The following is a 23,923-nucleotide window of genomic DNA, read 5'->3' as shown; positions in this document are numbered from 1 at the left end:
GAAGAGATGGGGGAGGGATGGAAGGAGGGAAGAGAGAGAGAGAGGGAGGGAGGGAGAAAAAGAACATAATAATCAGAACTTAACACATGCAGATTTTTTCCTTGTCATTATTCCCTAAAAATACATTATGACAGCTATTTACAAAGCATTTGCATGAGACTAAATAGGTATTACAAGTCATCTAGAGATGTTTTAAAGTATGCAGGAAGGCTGTAACCCAAATGGTAGAGTGCCTGCCTAGCAAGCACAAATCTCTGGATTCAACCCCAGAATAGCCAAAACAAATAAAATAAGAAACACAGGAGGATGCATCTGGGTTCTACAGAAATCGTACTCCATTTGACAGAAAGGACTTGAGAATCCATGGGGTTTGAGATCCTTGGGGTGGGAAGATTTGGAACCAGTCCCTTGTGAATACTGAAGAAAAACTATACAAATGCACACATACATACGAGTATATACCTGTGTGTGGATAGATAGATGACAGACAGACAGATCAAATACCCACGGAGCTAACAGTGGCCCATGCATCGCTCTCTTGAGCACGCAGATGTCCACTTTTCCTCAGTGATACAGGTGACCCAATGACTGGATCCAACACGTGACATGGCCCCTGCCCAAGATTCCCACACTCCTTGGTTTATAGGAGGTGAAAGCCCCGCGTGGTCAGCACCAAGGACAGATCCAGAGCGGTGGTTTCAGAACCACGGACAGAGACTCAACTCACGGTGGGTGCAAAAGTCAGGAGAATCTGGAGAAATGCCGTCCTTCCCACCTCCAGCACAGTGCAGAACAGGAGAGTGGAAAGTCAATGAACAGCCCGTCAGCGTCGTGGAACTCTTGTCCACTGAGCATCTCCATGGGCTGGGCACCACTGCACACTTAGGGTAGCACGCAGACAAATGAGAACACAGGGTCATTTCATAGAATCCTGAGTGATATGTAAAGACAGGGCCGTGAGATGGGATACAGGATGATTGAGGGGACGAGAGGCCATTCTTGAACAGGTGATGTGGAAAAGATTATGTTTGAGCTGGGGGTGGAGCTCAGCGATACAGCGCTTGCCTAGCATGTGTGAGACCCTGGGTTACATCCCCAGCACTGCCCCAAAAAGGAAGAGATTGTATTTAAGCAGAAGACAGATCTGTCTGGATGGAATGAAGGAATGATGCATAAGAACCCGGGAGCAAAAAGCATCAGGCCCAGGGAACACAAAATGACATCTGAGGCACAAAAGAGGCTGACATGTCTGAGAATCAGCCAAAGGAGTCAACTCACAGAGAGAAAGAGATGGAGAGAGACAAGAAAGTGTGAAACTGCAAGGCAGAGGGTGCAGGGATGCATACCTGTAATCCCTTCTAGTTGGGAGACAAAGGTAGCAGGATCCCGGTTCAAGGAAGTGAGAGAACCTATCTGAAAAAATATTACAAGCAGAAGAAATGGAGGCGTGGTTCAAGTGGTAGACCACACGCTTAGCAAGAGCAAGGCCCTGAGTTCAACCCTCAGTGCTGCCAAAAAGAGAAGGAGGAGGAGGAGGAGGGGGAGGGAGAAGGGGAGGAGAAGGGGGAGAAGGAGGGGGAGGAGGAGAAAAAGAAAGAAAGAAAGAAAGAGGGAGGGAGGGAGGGAGGGAGGGAGGAAGGAAAGAGAAAATATAAGCAGAGATTAACTGAGAAAGACTCAGAGGCAAATAGAGACAATTTCCACTATCAATTGTTATAGATGAATGCTTTTGATTGTGGAAAACTTCAAGCATACAGAAGTAGGCAGTAGAATATGATATCTATTTGTTTTTATTATGTAAAAACTAGCCCAAAATGTGGTACCCGAAAATATAAAGAGAAAGTGGGTGGGTGGATGGACGGGTGGATGGATGAACAGACAGACAGACAGTTTCTCAAGATTCTCACAGTTGTGCCAGATGTGGTGGATCATGCCTATAATCCCAGCACTCAGGAGGCTGAGGCAGGAGGAGTATGAATTTGAGTCCAGGACTCATAGCCAGACTCTGTTTCAAAAAAACAAAACAAAGAAGCAAAACAGGGCTGGAGAAGGGGCTCAAGTGGTAAATCACCTACCTAGCAAGCATGAGGCCCTGAGTTCAAACCCCAGTACTACAAAAAAAAAATCCTGACCATTAACTGGGCCCTTCTGGGCTCATTCACGTGGCTCATTGTAACATGGCTGGGCTGGAACTTTTGCTCAGAGTGCCCTGCTTCTACTCTGATGTCCCTCTCAAAGGGACCGGCTTGGGCTTCCTCACAGCAGGGTTAGAGTTCTAAGGATCTTAGAGTTTCTTGTGCTCTTGACAATTAGGTCTAGAATTGGTCCAGGGTCATTTCTGTCACATTCTACTCTCAAAGTCACAACTGGCAAAAATAAGAGGAACTTGGGGGGAGGCGCAGTGCATGCCAGGACAGCAAGAAAGGAGAAGAATCAAGGACAGCCAACGTGGGTGACAATATACCACGGGTGCTTACCATCACCAGCTCCTGTATCAAGGGCTCCATAATTTGCTATCTCGCCTACTCCTAAGCAACCCCATGACATCGAACACCCTGCTAGGGACAGCAGCTAGACTAAACTCAGGTCTCTCTCTAAACCAAGCTGCATGATTGGAAGATTCCACACCGAGGAAAGTCTATGTCACATGAAGACTTAAACTAGCACCCCTGTGATCACAGCTCGGGAGGATCTCTGTCTAAGCCTGAGTTGGGCCAAAAGCACAAGACCCTATCTAAAAACAAAACAGCCAGGTGCTGGTGGTTCACACCTGTAATCCTAGCTACTCAGGAGAATGCAGTTCAAAGCCAGCCCCAGGCAAATGGTTGGCAAAACCCTATCTCAAAAAAAAAATCACCAAAAAGGCCTGGGGGAGTGGCTCAAGGTACAGGCCCTGAGTTCAAATCCCAGTACTGCAAAAGAAAAAAGTAATAAATACATCAAAACAAAAAGACTTAAACTGGGTGGGTCACGTGATGTTGTGATGCTAGTGAAAGGCACAGTTCAGACGCTGGCCGTGGGTCAGCTGACCCAGGGAACAATCGTGCCCCAGGCCTCTGAGTCACAGGGGATCCTGTAGCTGCTGCAAATTGAGAAGTGGGCCTCCAAGAAGGTGCTGTAGACCCCCCACACACACCAAAAGAAAGAACCAAGGGCTGAAACAGGTCAAAGCAGCCCAGGCTGAGGTTAAGCAGTGCCACCTGCAGCGGGAGAAGAGACCAAGGCCAAGGCTTCCCTGGCACTGGGATCCAGTGGTGGCAGCAGCTCTGTGGTGGAGAAGGAGACCCAGGAGAAGACGACGGTCCTCTCCATCTACTTCTAGCAGGACAGGGATGAAGTCCTGGATATAACCTCCTGGCCTTTGTGTGAGACAAGTGTCCAAAAGGCATGAAAACTACTCCATAAATGGAATGGACATGTAGATGCCCTGGTGGAATATGGAGGGCTAGCAAGGCTCCAGTTGTGTTCTTATGAAAGGCATTAGATTATTTACGCATGCTATTTTAAAAAGACTTTTTTAAAAAGCCTCTAAACTCCCAAATTGTGTGTGTGTGCAAGGGCGTGTATTAGCACAATAATATGCATAATGATTCCTTAGCGGGAAACACAGCTATAAAAGAGAAAGAAAGAGGAGAGGGACACAAAGGAGAAAGAAACACAACGTGGAGATTAAGACCAGGAGAAAGAAACCGGAAATAAGTGCAATGACAGACTTTCAATCAGAGTAAAAAAGAGAGCGATGTAGACTGATGAGTCCATGCAGTCTCTCTCCCTTAGCCTGGGGGCACGTCTAGGGCAGGGATTTTTCCTGTCTTGTTCATTATTGTATTCCCAACTCTTAGAGCCACATCGGGCACTCCATGAACATATGTTGACAAACCCGTGCTGAAGTAGAGTCCTGAACTTTACAAAGTCACCACCAGGTGGCAGTCTCTTTATGCCCTAGAGCTTCCCAGTGCCAAGCCCATAGGAGACAGAGGTTGGTTGGAGGACTGGCCCCCTGCAGGCCTGGGACTTTCAGAATGTCTTCCCTGGGCCCCAGGCTGCCAGTCTCTGCACAAGCCCCGGGCAACGAGTGACCTTTCCGCATGAGACACCATCTTCTTCACTTCCCTTCACCACCCTGCCCAATTAAACAACTCTTTGTCCTTGGCCCCTTCCGGCTGGCCCCCAAGGCACCTGGGTCCCTTCCAGGCCCGGAGATGGGGTAGAGATGAAGGTGGGGCAGCTGGGACAAGGCCAAGGAAAAAGCCTGGGGACTTCAGAGTCAGTTCTCCCAGTCTTCCGGGACCAGAATTATGAGATCCAGCCCTTCCTCACTCAGAGCCAGGAGGCCATCCCCCAGCCTCAGACCCAGGGGTACAGGCTCCGGTCCTCATCCTTCAGACCCAGGGATCCAGGCCCAGTCCTCCTCCCTCAGACCCAGGGATCCAGGCTCCAGCCCTCCTCCCTCAGACCCAGGGATCCAGGCCCAGTCCTCCTCCTTCAGACCCAGGGATCCAGGTCCCAGTCTCCTCCCTCAAACCCAGGGGTGCTGGCTCATCTCCTGGGCCCATCCTCTTCTGGTGCAGAGACCCCTCTCTCCCTCCACTCCCCACTGCAGAGCTGAGACCAAGGCTGAGTCACAGGAAGCACTGGGGCCCTGAGTCACCCCTCTCCCCAGCTCAGTCCCCCCTGGGCTGGAGAAAGCCGGCTATAGAGAGGTTGCCAACTGCCTGACAACAGCACCTTTGGAGACAGGTGGCCCAGGGCCTTCACCAGTGCCCGCGCGGGTCTCCCATGCCCAGCCTTACCTGCTTTTCTCCTCTGCCGTGATTTACTTGCAGATCACAGTTCTCTGTGGTTTTAATTCCAGTCTTTTCTTTCCCTTCATCTCTGACTCTCTTCTCGCTCCATCTTTTTTATCTTGCTGTTTTGTTTTCCTTTTGTGGTGCTGGGGATAGAACCCAGGACTTCACCTGTGCTGAGAAATCACTCCACCACTAAGCCACATCCCCAGCCCTTATTGATTTTTTAAAATCCATCCCTGCTTCCCTCTGTTTCTCTCTGTACCTTATCCCCAAAGTCTCTCTGATCGTCTGTCTCGTCCTCTGTGTTCTTCTCTGTTCCATTGTGCCTGGAACTGAGGCACAGAGCTGTTTTGTGGCTCTGACTGACAGTCACAGTCTCTGCATCTCTGTCCCTCAGCGCTTCCATGGAACTAGGGTAGAACTGGAATAAGAGTGTCCAAAGCTGTACCAGTGAACAACAGAGAGAAACTGAGTCAGAGAGAAACAGAGAGGCAGAGAGAGACAGAGAGAGAGAGAGTGAGAGAGAGAGAGAGTTGAAGGCAAGGAGAGACAGAAGCAGAGACATGGGTAGAGATGGAGATGCCAATTTAGCAAGAGTCAGAGACAGACCACAACCCAGAGACAGCGAGAATGAGGCTGTAAAGACAGTAGACAGAGAGACAGAGACACAGACTCAAAAACACAGAGGGTCAAGAGGGACATAAGAAGCCAGGAGACAAAACCCAGAGAGAGAACAAAACAGAAAAACAGAAGGAGAAAGGATGAAGACAGAGACAGAGAAACCCAGAGACATGAGAGGCTAAGAGAGTCAGAGACAGGGATCCAGAGAGCCAGAGAAAGACAGCGGAATGGCGAGAGACACCCAGGTACTTGGACAGAGATGGAGAGACAGACGGAGCCATGGGGAGAGAAACAGAAAGACAAACCCAGAGGCCTCAAGAGCAGGGGACACTGAGAAAGGAGTCCGAGACTCCAGGAGGGCGGAGAGAGGTAGAGAGATGGGGCCAGGCCTTAGGAGTGGGCAGAGACACCAGGGCTGCAGCCTGCAAAGCGCCCTGAGGCCACACTTTCTCCAGGGGACACACGGGTGCGGTCTGGGTGTGCCGGCCCGGGTGTGTCTCCATCCCTCTCCTTCTGTGTGTCAACCAAGTGGGCATGGTGCGTGTGCCGTGGGGCAGGGCACCCCAGGGGCTGTGTTTTTGTCACCAGGCGTGTCTGTGTGTGTGGTTTGGTGTGTTTGGGTGTGTCCATGTGGGCTGCCTCGGTGTGTTGCCAGACATGTCTGTCCGCAAGTGTCTCATTTCCCTGTGGTTGGCGGGTCCGTGGTCCTGCATGACACAGAACACATGGAGGAGGCGAGGGTATGTCTGCCTGTCCTCTGAGAGGGGTCCAGGAGGTTACCCTCTGTGTCACAAGATCAGCAGATGCCACCGTGAGACGTACTTTGTGTTACCACACTGGTGTGTCCTTGTGTGTCGCTGGGGGAGGGTTTTGATGTGCATCTGGATACCCGGTGCACAGACAGATCCACGTGTCACTTTTGTGCTTCCGTGTGTCATCCACTTTCCTCACCGTGTGTCCCTCTGGGAGTCACATGCGGTATACCGCAGTGTGTTGGTGTGCGTTGCATGCCTTTGTGGGCCTGTGTGTGCGACGTTGTGCAGCACTCAGTGGTGTCACGCTGCGTCTCTGGTCAGGGTACGTGTCCATGTCATAGTGGAGGGCCTGACTGTCTCTCTTCTTCGCCAAGAGCACAGTCTGAGTGTGAGCTCTGTCAGGGGTGTCATGGCTGCTTTAGGTGACCGGTGCTTTTTATGAAAGCTGTGTGTCTTGGGAAGCGTGTCAACGTGCCTTTGTATATGACCCTGCGTGTGCTGTGCTTGTGTGGCCATGCATGTTGGAGTGCAGTGTGTGAGTATTGTGTGTGATATTCAGGTGTGGCTTTTTGGAGGAGTGATAAGTGTCCTGCACTTGGGCGCTGGGGTCCATGTCGGTCCAATCCCAGCCCCTCCCCACCAGAGACATCATCCTGGGCTGTGCCTTGTGAAGCCAGAGTGGACCAGAATGTCTAATTTGGGGCACACACTGTTTGCATACCAAAGGCTCTGAATTCATCCATCCCTGCCGTTCTCTGACCACAAATTTGAACCGCATGGCACACCTGGATTTATACTGTGTGTCACTTTTCTACCCACTGTGTGATCACAGGCTGCCATAGCTGTGCCCCTAAATATTGTGTGTTTGCTTGTATCGGGTGTCACTCGTGGATGTGTCATACTTGGAGCACCCTGAGCACCCTGTTTGCATATGTGCATTGTGGGTGTCACCGTATCAGTACTACGGTGTGTTGTGTTTGTGTGGCCAGGAATAAGTGTCACCGTATGTGTGATGTCTGGCTGTGGCTCTGTGTCAGAGCATACGCTGGCAATTTGAAAAGTAATGCTTGTGCCTGTGTGTGGCGGCGTGTGTCCCGGGATGCAGCCTGACTTGCTAAGTGCCGGCGTGTGTCACACCATGTGTGTGTGGTGTCTGGGTGTGGCTGTGGGTTTCAGAGCTTGCCGGGAGTCGTGAGTCATTCTGTGTAGGTTGTGTTGTGTGCTCTGAGTGTGTGAGTGTCCATCTCTGGCCATGGGGTGTCCTGTGGTGGCTGGGTGTGGGGTGTGTAGGTGCAGACTGTTGTAGTCACAGACATTGTGTGTCACTGTGTGTCCTTACCCACGTGGATGGAAGCCTCTTCCTTGCTCTGCCCCAAGACACACCCCAGCCCCTCCCCCATCTGGGAAGGGGGGTTGGGGAGCCTCCCCCTACCCAGGGACCTCCCCGCCCCTCCCTGCCCTGCCCTGCTGCCGTTGCCACTCCCTAGAGGGCACAGGGCTCGCTGTGCCTCCCAGCAAAAGCCCCAGTGTAAGCAGGAGCAGGCCACCGGCCTGGAAGCCAAACTGGCTGCCATTTGCGTACTGAGAGGTGGGGGACCCTGGGCAGGAAACTGGCTGAGCCCCAAGACCGCAGGGGCCATGGGCGGGGAGCTGGTGACTGGCCTGGGGGCCCTGAGGAGAAGAAAGCGCCTGCTGGAGCAGGAGAAGTGGCTGGCCGGCTGGGCACTGCTGCTGGCGGGGCTTGGCATCGGACTGATGGTGGTGCACGCGGAGATGCTGTGGTTTGGAGGGTGCGAGGTGAGTGCAGCCCTCCCGGGGGAGTGGAGGTGAGGCGGGACCCTGGAGGATGGCTGCAGCCTGGACCAGGGGGTCTGAGGGAGGAGGCTGAGTCTGGATCTCTGGTTCTGAAGGAGGAGGGCTGGAGTTTGATTCTTGAGTCTGAGCTGAGGAAAGAGGACTCGGGTCAGAACCCCTAGGTCTGAGAGAGGGAGGATGGCTGTGTCTGACTTCTGAGTCTGAGAGGGTAGACCCTACGGGCCATCCCTGCCAGAGGAAGGGAGCAGAGGTCACAGTGTCCTGGTCTTTCAAGAGGTTCAAGCCAGAGCACAGGAGGTCCCAGTCCCATGGAGGTCAGAGGCCTTGGTAGCCAGGGTTGTGAAGGAGGCAGAAAGACTCAGGTCTTCCAGCAGGCGGTGGCTCCTTGCTCCTTATCTACCCAGCTCCTAGGCTGCAAGGCGCAAAGCCCAGAAGTAACTGGCTGGGGGAGGAGGGATGGAAACACCCGGCTACCCCCCATTACCATCATTTAGAAGCTCAATCCCCACAGAAAATACACGCTGTTTTGGCCGGCAGACAGTGGACAGGCAAATTTGAACTAGCCTGGACTCCTGGGTCCCAGGGGAGGCAGTTGGGGGTCCTGACTCCCAGGTCTGAAGGAGAAGGAGGCTTAAAAATTCTTTAGGCTGAGTGCCCATGGCTCATGCCTGTAATCCTAATCCTAGATACTTAGGAGGCAGAGATTAGGAGGATCATGGTTCAAAACCAGTCCAGGCAAATAGTTCCAAGAGACCCTATCTCGAAAAAACTCATCATATAAAAGGGCTGGTGGAGGGGCTTAAAGTGTAGGCCCTGAGTTCAAGCCCCAGTGCTGCCAAGAAAAAAAAAAAAGTGTTTGGGGAAAATGTCTGATTTGGGGATCGTCAGACCCCAAGTTAGGACCAGGATAAATCTTGGCAGGTTACTGGCACATTCCAGTCCTGTCAGGGCAGTGTGAGGGACAGATGGAGGACAAGGGGTGGATTGGTGACTTGTGGGGGCAGACTTAATCAACAGGAAAGGAGGGCTGGAAACCTGTCTGGGTTAAGGGTCGTGGTATCGGGCTGGGGGCCTGGGGCCCAGCTGAAGGTTGGAAGGAAAGATTCTGGGGGTCTGAAGCTTAGTCCTGGTACTGGGAACAGGCGAGGTGGCAGCTCTGAAGTTACCAGCAGCCACACAGAGGGTCAAGGCAGGCCAGCTTCCTCTGGCTGGGCAGCTAAGGAGAGGGCAGCGGCACAAAGGGGGTGGGGCCCCTGAAGGCCATGCCAACAGGAAACATGGCCGGGCCTGCCCTGCGCTCCCACGCTCCAGCTCCTCGCCCGGCAGCAGAGGGGGGGACGTGGTGGCTCTGGCAGATGAGAAGAGACAAGGAGGCCCTTCCTCCCCTTCTTACTCTGAGTTCTTCCTTGCACCACCTGCCTGACCACTATCTCCATCATTGAGGAAGCTTCTGCAGCTCTCCAAGCCTCAGTTTCCCCATCTGTAAACTGGGGGTGGGGTTTGTGCAAATACATGGCCATCAGGGGCCTGCTCAGCTCCTTTTTTAAATTTTTGCAGGGCTAGGGATTGAACCCAGGGCTTCGTGCATGCTAGGCAAGCTCTCAGCCGCTTGAGTCACTCCCCCATCTCAATCTAACAGGCTCATTTTGCAAGGACCCAGACTGGCACCTACTCTCCAGGGGGAGGGGTCACAGGAGGAGCAGATGCCAAATCCTGGGGAAGACAGGTGAACAAGATAGAGATATGATTGCAGGGGGGTGGATAGGGAGGAGTTCAGAGAGACAGAGACACAGGGAGGTAGAGATACACAGAGAGAAGATGGAGAGACAGAGACAAAGATGCAGTAAGGGACGGAGGGGTGCAGCCACAAAGACAGATGAAAGGACTCTAGAGCAACTGAGAAATCTCTTAGTGAGACACACAGAGAGGTAGAAAGGCCAATAGAAACAGAGTCACTCAGCTGGGTATGGTAGCACATGCTTGTAATCCCAATCCTAGCATATGGAGAGGTGGAGGCAGAAGAAGGAGGATCTCACTGTGTACCCCAGGCAGCCTGTGGGGTACATAGTAAGACTCTGTAAAATACAGAGAGAGAGAGAGAGAGAGAGAGAGAGAGAGAGAGAGAGAGAGAAACTACCCTCAGAGTACTGGTCCAACTGTAGACAGTCCCAGTGGAAGAAGAATAGTTAGAGGCTGATGTCTAATGGGATGGGGGTTGAGACCAACTGAAGGGAGAGAGGAACCAAGGAGCCAAGGAGGATGAAGGGGGTGGGGAGGGCTGGGGACAACAGCAGTATTGTTCAGGGAGGGGCGGGGGGAGGCCCCCCTGGGACAGGAAACTGGCCCTCTTTCCCCAGTTCACAGGCAGGGCCCTGGCTGGGGCCCAGCCAGGGGAGCTGGAAGCCGTTAGAAGAAACAGGTGCAGGGCTCTAGGTGGGAACACAGGTGCCCCTCTCCTTGACAATATCCCCCAGACAGGGACCAAAGCCCTCCACTTTAGGGAAGTCAGCAATCCCAGTGCCCTCAAAATCTATTCCTCCAAGGTATTGCTACACAAAGAGAGGAAAAAAAAAAAAAAAGTCTAGCAGTTTCTGGAGGCCCTGTGCATCCGGCCAGATCTGCCCCAGGCTTAAAGCCAAGAGAGATGGGAGGAGGGGGAGGTAGGAGGAGTCGCAGTGGGGCAGACCTTGGGGGCCCTCTCAGAGCTGGGGCTGGGGTCTTAGAGATACAGTCCCCAGGATGGGGACAGGGAAGGGCATTGCTCAGTTCTTAGGGAATTGAATGGTAGTTTCTAGGCTCTTCTGGAATGGGTGGGGGAAAATGCCAGTTGTTTCTAGAGCAGAATCAGTGGGTGGGAAGAGAAGAGGAGGGGGTGCACTCTAGAGGCCAGGCCTCTTTCACCAGGCACTCCTCAAACACGTAACTGAGGAGCCATTTTTCATGGGGAGAGGACAAGAGACTAGGAAGGAATGTGAGTTTCAAGACCTCTCTTCAGAGAGGTCCAGGAGGAAGAGATGAGAAGAAGGGTGGACACAGAGCTTGGGGACAGGGCTGTCCAGTTGGGAACCTGATGGCTTGGATGTGCAGATAGAGAAGGGATGGGGGTTCTGGAAGAAGGGAGAGGGGACTGGAAGCTGGAAAGCTGAGTCCTCACTGTCTTTCTCCCGCAGTGGGTCTTCTACCTGCTCCTGGTTAAGTGCCTGATCAGCCTTTCCACCATGCTGCTCCTGTGTCTCATTGTGGCCTTCCACGCCAAAGAGGTCCAGGTAAGGCAGCCATGACCTTGATCCGCAAGCCCTAGGCGCCCTGTCGGCCCAGAGTTCCACCTCCCTCTCCTCCGGCTCTGAATATAAGGGTCCTCTATCCTGAGATGCAGTCACACCCTTGCCCACAGGGATGGAACAAGCCACAGACAGGCAGGCAGATAGACAAGCACATAGCAACTCCTGGGGGCAGCCCTCAGTCTCCCTCTTGTACACTCAGGGATGCTGAGCGTTCCCGCCCTTCTCCCTCCCTTGCAGCTCTGTGCCCACATGTCCTCAGGCAGCCTCTCTCCAAGCTCAGCCTCCCAGATCCTTGCTCTCCAACCTTGTGTCCACACATCCCTGTCCACTTCTGACCTCCCTGTCTCTGCCAGTACTTCCCTCGGACCCAGAAACTCTCCTTACCCAGCCCCACCTGTGTTCTCACCCAGACACATCATCTGCCTGGTCTCCCCCAGTCCTGTCCCCTCCCCTCTCCTCCATAACTTGCTATATGGAATGGTTATGAATGGTAGCACCCCAGGCAGAGCCTGGCACATGAGACACTCTCAATAGCAGAGCAGTGAGTAGCCTGGGCCTCAGTTTCCATATCTGTGAAACGAGGTGGTCATAACGCCCATCTCACTGTGTTGTAAGCATTGGTTAGTTACAACAGATCATGCAGAAAGAAGTCCTGGCCCATCCAAAGTTCCCTGCAAATGTTGGCTATGTTACTGCTAATGACCTCACTATGACACTTAGGTGTCCCCAGAATCGGGAGTAGGAGAGGCAGCCAGGATGGGAATATAAGCCCCAGGGAGGCAGAGGTTTTCTGTCTGCCTTGTTCACTATGGAACGTGGCTGAGCACACAGTAGATGCGGGCACACAGTAGGTGCTCATTAGTGTTCACGGACTGCAGTTCTGGCAGTGGGTAGAAACTAGGAGAGGAGGAGGAGAAGGTGGAGTGATGTCTTCCTGGGGTCCGCCCCATTCCTTCCCCCGGACTCCCCAGCCCCACGCCCAGCGCTATCTCTCTCGCTCCAGGGCCGGGCGGGCACCCCATCTTATCTCGGGGCGCAGGCGGGGCGCGCCGATCGTGACCTGCACCTGACCCCCACCCCCTTCCCGGCAGCTGTTCATGACCGACAACGGGCTCCGGGACTGGCGCGTGGCGCTGACCCGGCGGCAGGCGGCGCAGATCTTGCTGGAGCTGGCGGTGTGCGGGCTGCACCCCGCCCCGGTGCGGAGCCCGCGGTGCGCGCCAGGCGTGAGGACCGCGGCGCAGACCTGGCCGGGCTTCCTGGGCGAGGGGGAAGCCCTGCTGTCGCTGGCCATGCTGCTGCGTCTCTACCTGGTGCCCCGCGCGGTGCTGCTGCGGAGCGGGGTCCTGCTCAACGCGTCCTATCGCAGCATCGGGGCTCTCAACCAGGTCCGCTTCCGCCACTGGTTCGTGGCCAAGCTGTACATGAACACGCACCCGGGTCGCCTGCTGCTTGGCCTCACGCTTGGCCTCTGGCTCACCACAGCCTGGGTGCTGTCGGTGGCCGAGAGGTGAGGAGCCTGGGCAACCGGGAGGGAGCCACAGACCGCCGAGGTCGCCCTGTACCGTGGCGCAAGTTGTGCGCAACAACGGAAAAGGCTCACACTTTCCATCTCTTTTTGGCTGGGATTTAGCCCACACCCTTCTGCAGCGGCGGTTGGAGGAACCAACTGGCCGGCCCCAGCCAGTCCTCCGCTCGCTCACTGCTCACTGCCTTGGGTCTCCACAGACGCACACAGACCCTAGGAAGCCCCACCCGGCTGGCTTCCGGACTGCTCCGGCCTCAGGTTTCAGTGCATCTTGCCCAGGCTCTGGGACCTGGCTAAGGGCTGCATCTTCCTTGGAGGAAGGGGACAGAGGCCGGGCGCGTGACTCGAGTGGTGGAACTCCTGCCTAGCAAGAAGTAGGCCTCGAGTTCAAAAACCCAGTGCCACCAAATTAGCACAGAGGTGCTTGCTGTGATGTGACCCAGGAAAGGAGGTGACTTGGTGCTACTCAGGAGAAAACCCCCTTGCAGGGAATTTTTCTCCCTCCCAGGCTATTGCCTGGGAACCCTGAGCCTCAATTTCTCTTTTACAGAGAAAATGTTGGGAGTCATTTTAGCCAGTGGTTCTCAAAGTGTAGTACCAAAGCCAGCAAAGCAGATTCTTAGGAGGCCCCGCCCACACCTACCGAGTCTAGAACTCTAGAGGGCGGGTGTCCAGCCATCTGTTTACAGGAGCCCTCGCTGGCCACTTTGAGACCCTCTGGTTTAGTGTATCTGGCAAGCAAAGGATTCTGGAAGGAAGGTGGAGAACTGACAAGATCTGGCTTTAGATGGTTCCTGCCTGAGCCTCAGTTTCCTCCTCTGTAAAATGAGTGTCAGATCCCACCATCTTGCCAGGCATGGTGGTACACTTCTGTAATCCCAACACTTGGGAGGCTGAGACAGGAGGATTATGAGTTGTCAGAGTCCAGCACAGTGAGTTCCAGGTCAGCCGGAGCTATGTTAGGAGACTCCCGTCTCAAAAATCAGTGTCCCTGGCAATTCGGTTCTTTTGTGCTCCTTCACTTTGAAGGCTCCTTGGAACTGGCCTGACCTGGATTTGAATCCCATAGCTGAGTGGCTGAGCATCTTGGCCAGGCCACACAGCAGACAAGAGGCCAGGCAGGTTCTCCAAAGCCCAGAACTCTCTGGCTTTCTGTTCAGTAAAATTGTGGCTGAGGAAGGGAGGGGAGGAGAGGGGAGGAGGGGGGCCCCAAGCATCTTGGACACCTCCAGGGCGGGTTTCAGAACTAACCTACCCTTGCCCATAGGCAGGCTGTGAACGCCACCGGGCACCTTTCAGACACGCTGTGGCTTATCCCCATTACGTTCCTGACCATCGGCTATGGGGACGTGGTGCCAGGCACCATCTGGGGCAAGATCGTGTGTCTCTGCACAGGAGTCATGGTAAGTGCAGCTGCCAGGGGCCCTGCCCCATCCTGAACTGTTGTCCTCACACAGGCAGGGATACTGCCTGAGAAACTTGGGTGTCTGCACCCCACACAGCCTCATTCCCTCTTCAGGACCAAGACATCCAGAGCCCCTCCCTTCCTTCCTCTTTTTTTCCACACTGGGGATTGAACTCAGGGCCTCCTACTTGCTAGGCAAGTGCTTTACCATTTGGACCACGCCCCCCCAGTCCTTTTGCTTGTTTGTTTGTATTTGTATTTTGTTTTTGAGATAGGATCTTGGTAACTTCGCCCAGACTGGTCTTGAACTCATGATCCTCCTGTTTCTGCCTCCTGAATAGCCAGGATTACAGGCATGACTCACCAGCTCCTGTTTTCTTTTCAGATCAAGGAATCTGCCTTTCAGTCCTTGGTCTCTCCAGAGCCTAGGGTACTCAGGGACCCTGGCCCCTGATTTTGCAGACCCATTTCTTTTCTTCGAGAGCCCAGGAATCCAGTCTTCCCTGAGGGTCCAGGAGCATGCCTTGGGGGCCAGACTCCGTGCTTCAAATCCTGCATCTGCCTCTTCCCAGCTGGGAGGCTTAGGCAAGCTGCAAATTCTCTCTGGGCCTCAATTTGCTCATCTGTAAAATGGGGTGCCAACCCTAGTATCCTCCTCGTGGGTTTGCAGAAACCTAAATGAATGGAGCCACAAAAAAGCTTCTAACAAGAAGCCTAGGAAGTGCTCAATAAGTGGGGCTGGGGACACTGTGACCATAACCGCCCCCCACATCTGGGTCTGTGCCTCGAGGAAGAGGCTCCCCAGCCCAACTCAAGGCCCCTCCCCAGATTCAGCCTCCTTTTGAATCCAGACACCCACCTTCTCCCTGCTGCAGACACAGCCATCTGGTTCTGCCCACCCAGCCCAGTTCCCAATGGTTTGGCCTTCACCTCCCCACAAGATCGGATTCCTACCAGGGTGTGGTGGTGCACACCCATAATCCCAGTAATTTGAAAGGTGGAGGCAGGAGAAGCATGAGTTCCGAATCAATCGGGCAAAGTTAGTGAGACACTGTTACAAAAACAAAATAAGCTTGCGAAGTGGCTGAAGTGGTAGAGTGCCTGCCTAGCAAGCACAAGGCCTTGAGTTCAAACCCCCATACTACCGAAAAAGATTTAAAAAGCTGCTGGCTTACACCTGTAACCCTAGCTACTCAGGAAGCAGAGACCAGGAGGATCACGGTTGGAAGCCAGCCTGGGCAAAAGCTTGTGAGACTCTATCTTAAAAAAAACCATCACAAAAAAAAAGGGCTGGTGGAGTGACTCAAGGTGTAGGCCCTGAGTTCAAACCCAGTACCACAATAAACAGATAAATAAAAATAACAAAAAGACAAACAAAAGGGCTGGGAGTGTGACTCAAGTGGTAGAGCCCTGGTCTACCATGTGCTGGGTTCAATCCCCAGCACCAAAGAATAAGATAAAGGAAAGACCGAGCTAGAGCAGGATGTGGAGAAGGATAGAGAAGGGGGACCCCGTGGAAGCCAGAGGTCTGCCCCTGCACCCCAGCCAGCCTCCCCCCAAAAAAATCATTTCCTTAATGAGAGGCTGTTCTGGTAATCGCATACAGGATTCAGGCCCAAGCGTTTGTGCCTTCTGATCCTGGCTCCCACCACCCACTCTGACAGTTGCTTGTCTGTGAACTCGGGGTAGGACCTGGCTGGCCGCCAGATTCCCATACCTCATGCCACAGTGCCTGCTGTGCCCACAGGGGGTTTGCTGTACAGCCCTGCTGGTGGCTGTGGTGGCCCGGAAACTGGAGTTTAACAAGGCAGAGAAGCATGTGCACAACTTCATGATGGACATCCACTACGCCAAAGAGGTACATTTCCCCAAGCACCAGAGCACACCTCCACTTCAAGAGCCAGGTAGTGCATGCCTGTAACCTCAACTAGTCGAGAGGCAGAGGTAGGAGGATCTCAGTCCAAGGCCAGCCCTGGGCAAAAAGTGTGAGACCGTATTAGAAAAATTACTAAAGCAAAAAGGACTGGAGGCATGGCTCAAGTGGTAGAGCACCTGCCTAGCAAGCAGGAAGCCCTGGGTTCAAACCCCAGTACTGCAAAGAAAAAAAAAAAAAAGCAAGGCCCCCTGTCCCTCCCCAGTCCCCTGTCCCAGAGCCCTTGGGATCATTTCCACTGACACTGTGCCACCCGCTGCCAGATGAAGGAGTCAGCTGCACGGCTGCTGCAGGAGGCCTGGATGTACTACAAGCACACTCGAAGGAAGGACTCCCGAGCCGCCCGCAGGCATCAGCGCAAGCTGCTGGCCGCCATCCATGCGTGAGGGCTGCTCTGTGTGTCCGCATCACCCCTCTGCATGGCTGTGTGTGTGCATACTTGTGCCTGTCTCGCTAGACCAAAGCCACGTGGATCTGACCGTGACTCTATGTCTGTGACCCTGGATTCCTGGGGCCGGGGCCTCATCCCCCGCCCCCCGGGCTCTGTGCTGTGTCCATGTTGGTCTCTATTCCCCTCATCCCTGAGCCATGTCCCCAACTAGGGACCTGGGTGTAGGACTGACCCTTGCTCTTCCCCCAACAGGTTCCGCCAGGTGCGGCTAAAACACCGAAAACTCCGGGAGCAAGTGAACTCCATGGTGGACATCTCCAAGGTGCCAGAGTCCCTGGGAGGAGGGCTGGGAGAGGGTGGGCTGGGGCTGCAGGTCCTGGTGTCCTGTGTGCGTGGGAAGGGGTGACAGTAGAACGAAGGAGGGAAGGAATGAGGTGGATCTAAACTTAAAAAGAAAGCAGACAAAGAACGCCAATGTTTGGCTTTAAATTATCTTTATTACTTATATGTGGACGGATATAAAATTCCTTCCAACTATGACTCTTAGACAAATAAAACCAAAGCAAATTTACAAACCAAGTTTAAACATAGATGGCAAACCCATAAAATTCAGCTTAATGACGCTGACTCGAAGACAGGGGCCATTGTTTCAGGAAAACGCAATCTGTGCTGCTGTTGGAAAGGGGGTGCCCAGGGCCAAAGGTGGGGGGCCCCGCCCTTCTTCCTTTGCAACCACTCAATTCCACTGGTGACAGTGACATCACGCCTCTTGGTCTGGCTCACCTCTTTACATGGTGGCCTTTACTTTTTCTCTTTAGTCCATGACAACTCAAACAGTGGCCTTTGGCACCAGTGCTAGGGTCTGCAAACTCCATGGCAGGTCTCAGTGAGGAGGTGGTAGCTCAGACTGACCAGAATTGACGGCTTTTTAAAATTATTATTATTATTATTTTTTCAGTACTGGGGCTTGAACTCAGGGCCTACACCTTGAGCCACTCCATCAGCCCTTTTTTGTGATGGGTATTTTCAAGATAGGATCTCAAGAACTACTTGCCAAGGCTGGCTTTGAACCAGGATCCTCCTAATCTCTGCCTGCTAAGTAGCTAGGATTATAGGCGTGAGTCACTGGCACCCTGGCGTGAGAAATAAATAATCTTTATTTCTAAAGATTATTGAAGTTCAAACACAGAATTCAAGAATTCCCATAGACAGGGCAACTGGGGAAGAGGAGACAGGAGGTGGGAGGCCAGCCCAGGCTAAAGTTAGCAAGACCCTATCTCAAAAATAAGCTGGGTGTGGTAGTGCACATCTGTAATGTCAGCTACATGGGAGGCAGAGTTGGGAGGACCAAGGTCTGAAGTTAGCTCTAGGCAAAAATTCAAGACTGTGAAAAACTACAAAGGACCAAGAACGTGGTTTTAGTGGCAGAGCACTTACGCAGCAAGCTCAAGGCTCTGGTTCAGTCCCCAGTACTGCAAACAGATAGGTAGACAGACAGATAGATAGATAAATTGCCATCAAACACTGGTAAACCCTCAAGGCTCATGCTGTGAATCCACTTGCAATTGTAGCACAGGCTCTCTGGTTTTGAAGTCAAGTATCAAGCCTACAAACATTTAATGAGCACCGATTAAATTCCCAGCTCTATTCTAGGTGCTGCTCTGAGCACAACACTAACGCTCAACGCCTCACTTTTCTCAGCTGTAATGTACAGCACCGTATTCCCACCCTACATGACTTTTTTGTCTAGTTTATTTTCATTTCTTTGTTTCTTTCTTTTTTTCTTTTTTTTTTTTTTGAGACAGGGTCTCCCTATGTTGCCCAGGCAGGCCTAGAAACTCACAATCCTACTGCTTCAACAGTAATCCTACATGCTGGGATTACAGATATGTGCTGCCACACCCGGCCTCCCCATAGCTTTTTTTTCTTTCTTTCTTTCTTTCTTTTTTCTCAGTACTGGGGCTTGAATTCAGGCCTTCACCTTGAGCCACTCCACCAGCCCTAGTTTTGTAGAGGGTTTTTTGAGATAGGGTCTCAAGAACTATTTGCCCGGGCTGGCTTCGAACTGCAATCCTCCTGATCTCTGCCTCCTGAATAACTAGCATTATAGGTCCGCCTATAAAAAAAACCATCAAAAAAATGGGCCGGTGGAGTGGCTCAAGGTATAAGTCTTAAGTTCAAGCCCCACTGCCAGAAAAAAAAAACAACCAATGGAACAAGAAAGGTAACAGTCAAGGTTAAGCACAATCCTCCAGGCCAGTGAGGGCGGGTTCTGCCTGCTGGGGGGTGCTGCCTGCCCTCCGTTGACCCCCTCCTTTCCCCCAGATGCACATGACCCTGTGTGACCTGCAGCTGGGGCTGAGCAGCTCCCACCGGGCCCTGGAGAAGCGGATGGACGCTCTGGCAGGGAAGCTGGACACCCTGACCGAGTTGCTGAGCACCGCCCTGGGGCCACAGCAGCTCCCAGAACCCAGCTCGGAGGCCACGTAGCCGGTGAGGGGGTGGGACAGGGCAGGAAGAGCCACTGGAGGAAGGCCTGAAAACAAGGCCACCCTTTCTCTCGGGCTTGGGCTCTGCCAAGAGGAAAGGACTGAGTTCAGGGTGCTCTTCCCTGACCCTCCATGCCCGATTCCTCTTTGCTTGGCCTCTGTCCACTCCTGCCTGTCCCCAGCTCCATGCATCCTGTGCCTGTCCCACTGCCCACCTGCAGTCTGGACTCTTGTTCCCGGGCACACTGCCCTCTTCCTCCCACCCTGCAGTGGCTCTGCCTGTCCCTCTGCTTCTGGCCCACTTGTCACCCCATCTTTGTCTCCCAGGACCCATGGAGGAATCAGCCCACCGGCCCCAGGATGGCAGTCAAGACCGTCCCTTGGCAACTCCTGCCCCAGCCCCGTGGATAAAACACCTCCAGGTGTGAGGACCAAAGGGGACATCCCCTGGGCAGCCCAGAGGGGACACTGACTAACAGGGGATGCCTGAGACCTCCAGAGGCCCCAAACGGAAACACGGTCACCACTCCGCATACCCTCCTCCGAAGCCTTCCCACTGTGCTGCTATAGAGGACCCCTGGCTTCGGGTGGAAGTGAAGGTGCCGGCCGGGCCCCTGGGTGCGGGGGAGGTGGGGGCGGGGCCTGGGGCCCCGGACGCTTCAGTCGCCGCGGGACGGCCGAGCTGAAGGAACCGGGCTGAGCGGGAGGCAGCGGCCCCTGGTGGGCAGCCGGGAGGACGGCATTTTCCCAGAGCTGCGGAGACGGTGGCGAGGGGCGTGGGGGATGGGGGTGGCTCACACCAGTCTCTGCTCTTGTACTTTGTAATAAATGCTCAACAAAGCCAGAAGTTACTGCTTCTTTCTACACACTCCAAGCTGCCAGTGGAAGGCCCTCACCTGTCTGAACCTCAGTTTCCCCGTTTGTAAAAGAGGCCTCCTTGAAGGGCCCTTCTCAGTTCTATAGGCTGAGGGGTCCCCAACCACCCTCTTGCTAGGTCTGAGGATAAACGCAAGCACTTTGGATTCAAACAAATGGGGATCCAAATCCTGATCTGCCATCTCCTTGCTGTGTGACTTAAGGCCAGTATTTGTACCTCTTCACCTGTAAAAGGGGCTGCCTCCCCACCAGAAGGGCTGCAAAGACTGCAACAAAGAACGGCACAGAAGGTCAGGAACTTAGTTAGGAGAGAGGATCATTTTTAGTACCGCTTCTGACTGTCACACACAATGCGTGGCCGTCCTTCCTCACTGGTTCCCCATCTATGCATGCCTCACCAGGCCCTGGGTGACAGCTCGCCCGTCAAGAAGCTAGTGCAAATTGCCCTCCACACCCAGGCTTGGCCTCAGAGAGGAAAGGAAGGGTCAGCAAATCACAGAGTCCCGGCTATGTGCCCAGCTGTGTGCTCCCTGCCTCTCCCTTCCCACTGCACAGACACAGAAACTGAGGGTCAAGAGCAGTCCCACCTGGCCCATGGCCTCAGCCAGGAAGCTAGCATCCGGGCCGCAGAGCCCAGAGTCACAGGCGGCCTGTGGAGCCCTCCACCCTCCCTGCCCTGCCCTAGGTGAGTCAGCCAGCTGGCCTTGGGCCTCGAACCCAGGCCTGACTTCCCACAGGGCTTCATTCCAGCTGGAGGGGCTGATTCACACTCGCTTCCCCACTTGAAGGGGAAGCCCAGGCTAGGAGTCATCCTCCTTTGCACAGCTATCTTTGGATTTCCCTAAAAGCCCTCAGCCAGCTTCAGCCCTTAGCCCTGAGAGCTAAATCAGGCCACTACCACCCACTGCCCTTCCTCTGGATACTAGCCCACCTAAGAAGTCAAGGCAGGGCTGCAGGAAGGAACTAGGGAGCCCTCCAAAGATACCTTGATACCATTCCCTGTAAGACACCCTTCTAGTGGTGAAGCCAAATCTGCTAATCCCCTTCTGCTGGGACTATTTTCCTTAACCTACAGGAAGAGGCCTCATCCAGGTGTGGTGATGCCCTCTTGCAATCCCAGTTACTCGGGAGGTGGAGGCAGGAGGATCAGGGGTTGAGGCTAGCCTAGGAAAAGTTAATAAGACTTGTCTCAAAAAAAATAAATAAAAACATAAAAGGCTGTGTGTGGCTCAAATGGTAGAGCACTTACTTGGCATACATGAGGCCCTAAGTTCAACCCTCACTGCCACAAAAAAGGCCTCAGCTTGGATGTTTCCTCCTCCAGGAGGCCCTATCTGGTAACCTGTCCCTGTCACAATACTATTTAGTAGGCTTAAGCACCATGCTGAGCCCTTTATACAAACGTTCTCACAAAAGGAGGCAAAGTGGGCACAGTGGTCTGGTTTTACAGATGAGGAAACTGAGTCACAGGAAGATTCAAGAACCTGCCCAAAGCCATAGCAAAGAGGTGGGGGAAGCTGGGCCCAGCTGCACACACCTATAATCCCAGCACTTGGGAGGCTGAGGCAGGAGAATCAGTTCTAGGCCAGCCTGGGCTAGAGAGAGAGGAAACACGGGCAGGCCTGGATTCAGAGACACATCACTTGGCCAACTGGCCTCCTTTCAGACACTTAAAGGTCATCATACTGTATTTTCATTTTTGTTCGTCACTGGGGCTTTTTGTTTTGAGACAGTGCCTTGCTATGTAACCCAAACTCACTATCCTTCTGCCTCTGCCTGAGTGCTGGGATTACAGGTGTGCACTACCACTCCCAGTCCCAGTCTTCCCAGAGAAGATACTATTGTATCTTCTCTTCTATGCCAACGGTCTGGAAGACATAAGGCCTCAGTGAATGTCACCAAAGGAATACACCAAATACTAGGGCGGCCAGAAATTCAGTTAGAAGGGGTTTTTGACTAAGAAACCAGGAGGACACAGAAGAGACCCCGTGTTCCAGAATAAACTGGGTCTGCCCCAGGCTATCCACCACCATTCTTTCTTGGTGGGGCTTAGGTCTTGATGCCCCCATTCCAGCAGATCTGCACCGCCTCACCATATCAATGCTTCCTGATGGCCCCGAGCCAGGAGCTGGCTGCAGACATGAGTCACAGGACTCAGTCTCCGGCATTTTTGGCTACTTCCCTCTCCTATTTCTGTCTGGCCTTCACCCCCACAAAAGGACTGCATGGGGCAGACAGCTCAGAGAGGGACAGGGACTTGCCCAGATTACCCAGGGGCCAGTCCTGGCCTCTCACCTCCATGTGCCCTCCTTATGGCCTGAGGACCTTTCTAACCCCAGATTTGGCCAGGCCCTTCCCTGCTTAAGACCCCTCTGTGACTTCCCACCACCATCCTATCAAGGTCTAACTGCCCCCGACACACACACTCTCTGGTTTGTTTGTTTGTTGATCTAGGGCCTTGCTATATAGCTCAGGTTGGACTTGAACTCCAGATCCCTCTGTCCCAGCCCTCAGAGTGCTGGGACTACAGGCATGCATTACCATGCCCTGCTTCCCTCCTCCTCTTCCTCCTCTTTTTTTTCCTTTGAAAAATATTTTACACAAACTATACAAATTTTAAGTGCAATGGCAGTGATTTTTGCATATGTATTTGCCTGAACAGTCATCATTCCAATCAAGCTAGCAGTTTCCAGTGCCCCAAAAGCTCTCTCAGACAACGCCCTCCTCTCCCTAGTAACCACCGTCCTCACCTCCATCCATCCCTTTTTCCCAATTTGAACCTGGAGGGAACTCAGCTGCATGCTGTCTGACATGTGCCTCTGCTCTTGGCACAGTGGGGCCCCCAAGGGGTCAGCAGATCCATAAGCTTTACCTGGGGACCCTGTCCCCCTTGCTGGCTCCCCTCCCCACCCTGGCTGCTGGGTCCCTGGTTCCTCTTTCTTCCCCAACAGTCTTTGCTTAACTGCCCACTGCTTGCCCATTCCAGCCACTGAAAACAAACAGCCCCAGTATTTGCCCCAATCTTTATTATGGTCATAAAAGAAACTGTTTGCCATCCACACCTGAGCGGCAAGTACAAAGACCTGCTTGGAGCGTTTATGCTGTGTGGCATAGCTGCCAACACATAACACCCAGGATGGGGGGTGGCAAAGAGCAAAACCTGAGTGAGCCTTCAGTTCAAGGCCAACTCCCTCTCCACTTGTGCCCTGCCTCCTCTTCAGTTTTCCTACTCTTACTCCCATTCACATGTAGACTGTGCTGTAACTTCTTACATCTCATCAACATCTCACTGGTTACTTGCTCATCTTCACTTGAAGTTCACAGTCTTTATTCTAACTTATTCTAAATACTATAAAATGACTAATAAGTGGAGGCCCTTTAAAAGTGAGTTCTTGGGCCAGGTGTGGTGGTTCATGCTTGTAATCTCAGCTACTCGGGAGGCAGAGAAGGAGGGAGGTTTGAAGTTAGCATGGGCCAAAGTTAGCCAGACCCTATGTCAAAAAGCAAACTGGGTATGGTGGCACATGCCTGTGGTCCCAGCTGCTTGGAAGTTGGAGGTTGGAGGATCTCAATCAGAGGCCAGCCCCACCAAAATCGTGATACTCTATCTGAAAAACAAACTAAAGGCAAAAAATATGGGGTGTGGCTCAAGAGGTCCTGAGATTAATGCTGAGTATTGTGTGTGTGTGTGTGTGTTTCTGGGGTTTGAACTCAGGGCTTCATGCTTGCCAGGCAGGTGCTCTACTACTTGAGCCACTCTGCTATCCCTTTTTGGTGCTGAGTGTTTTTGAGATGGGGGTCTCATGAACTATTTTTGCGGGGCTGGCTACGAACCGAGATTCTCCTGGTCTCTGCAGCCAGAGTAGCTAGGATTATAGGCATGAGCCACCAGTGCCAGCAAAAAGTTCTTATAGAAGGAACTCCTGCTGACAAGGACTTGGAAGACTCAGACAGAAAGCCAAAGACACAGACATGCTGGCAGATGCTACTTAAAGGATGTTCAAAACATGCACAAGGAATCCACAATGAGGGCCTC

General features: G+C 53.2%; 1 protein-coding gene, 1 long non-coding RNA gene and 1 pseudogene across 2 annotated transcripts in view; 2 read left to right on the top strand and 1 right to left on the bottom strand.

The window, feature by feature from the left end:
* The window catches only part of LOC141417970 (uncharacterized), a 30,917-nt gene extending 24,979 nt beyond the window's left edge, over positions 1-5,938 (bottom strand). Inside the window, exons 1-2 of the long non-coding RNA XR_012442580.1 lie at positions 5,053-5,938; positions 4,794-4,958 (exon numbers count right to left, since the gene is read on the bottom strand). This is a non-coding gene — a long non-coding RNA (uncharacterized lncRNA). The remainder of the gene's footprint in view (positions 1-4,793; positions 4,959-5,052) is intronic.
* On the top strand, positions 2,984-3,422 carry LOC109691853 (V-type proton ATPase subunit G 1 pseudogene; annotated as a pseudogene).
* Positions 5,939-7,614: 1,676 nt separating the features above from the next.
* Kcnn4 (potassium calcium-activated channel subfamily N member 4) lies at positions 7,615-20,051 on the top strand. The gene is made up of 9 exons (XM_020172085.2): positions 7,615-7,963; positions 11,152-11,247; positions 12,357-12,775; positions 14,061-14,196; positions 15,946-16,056; positions 16,395-16,513; positions 16,775-16,844; positions 18,848-19,015; positions 19,339-20,051. Exons 1-8 carry the CDS (start codon positions 7,805-7,807, stop codon positions 19,010-19,012), a joined length of 1,275 nt encoding a protein of 424 aa, XP_020027674.1. The 5' UTR covers positions 7,615-7,804; the 3' UTR covers positions 19,013-19,015; positions 19,339-20,051.
* The last annotated feature ends 3,872 nt before the right edge of the window (positions 20,052-23,923 follow it).

Source organism: Castor canadensis, chromosome 16 (assembly GCF_047511655.1).
Source record: "Castor canadensis chromosome 16, mCasCan1.hap1v2, whole genome shotgun sequence".
Lineage (NCBI taxonomy): Eukaryota > Metazoa > Chordata > Mammalia > Rodentia > Castoridae > Castor > Castor canadensis.
Note: the sequence above shows the minus strand (reverse complement) of the source record. Positions and strands in the feature narration are given on the sequence as shown.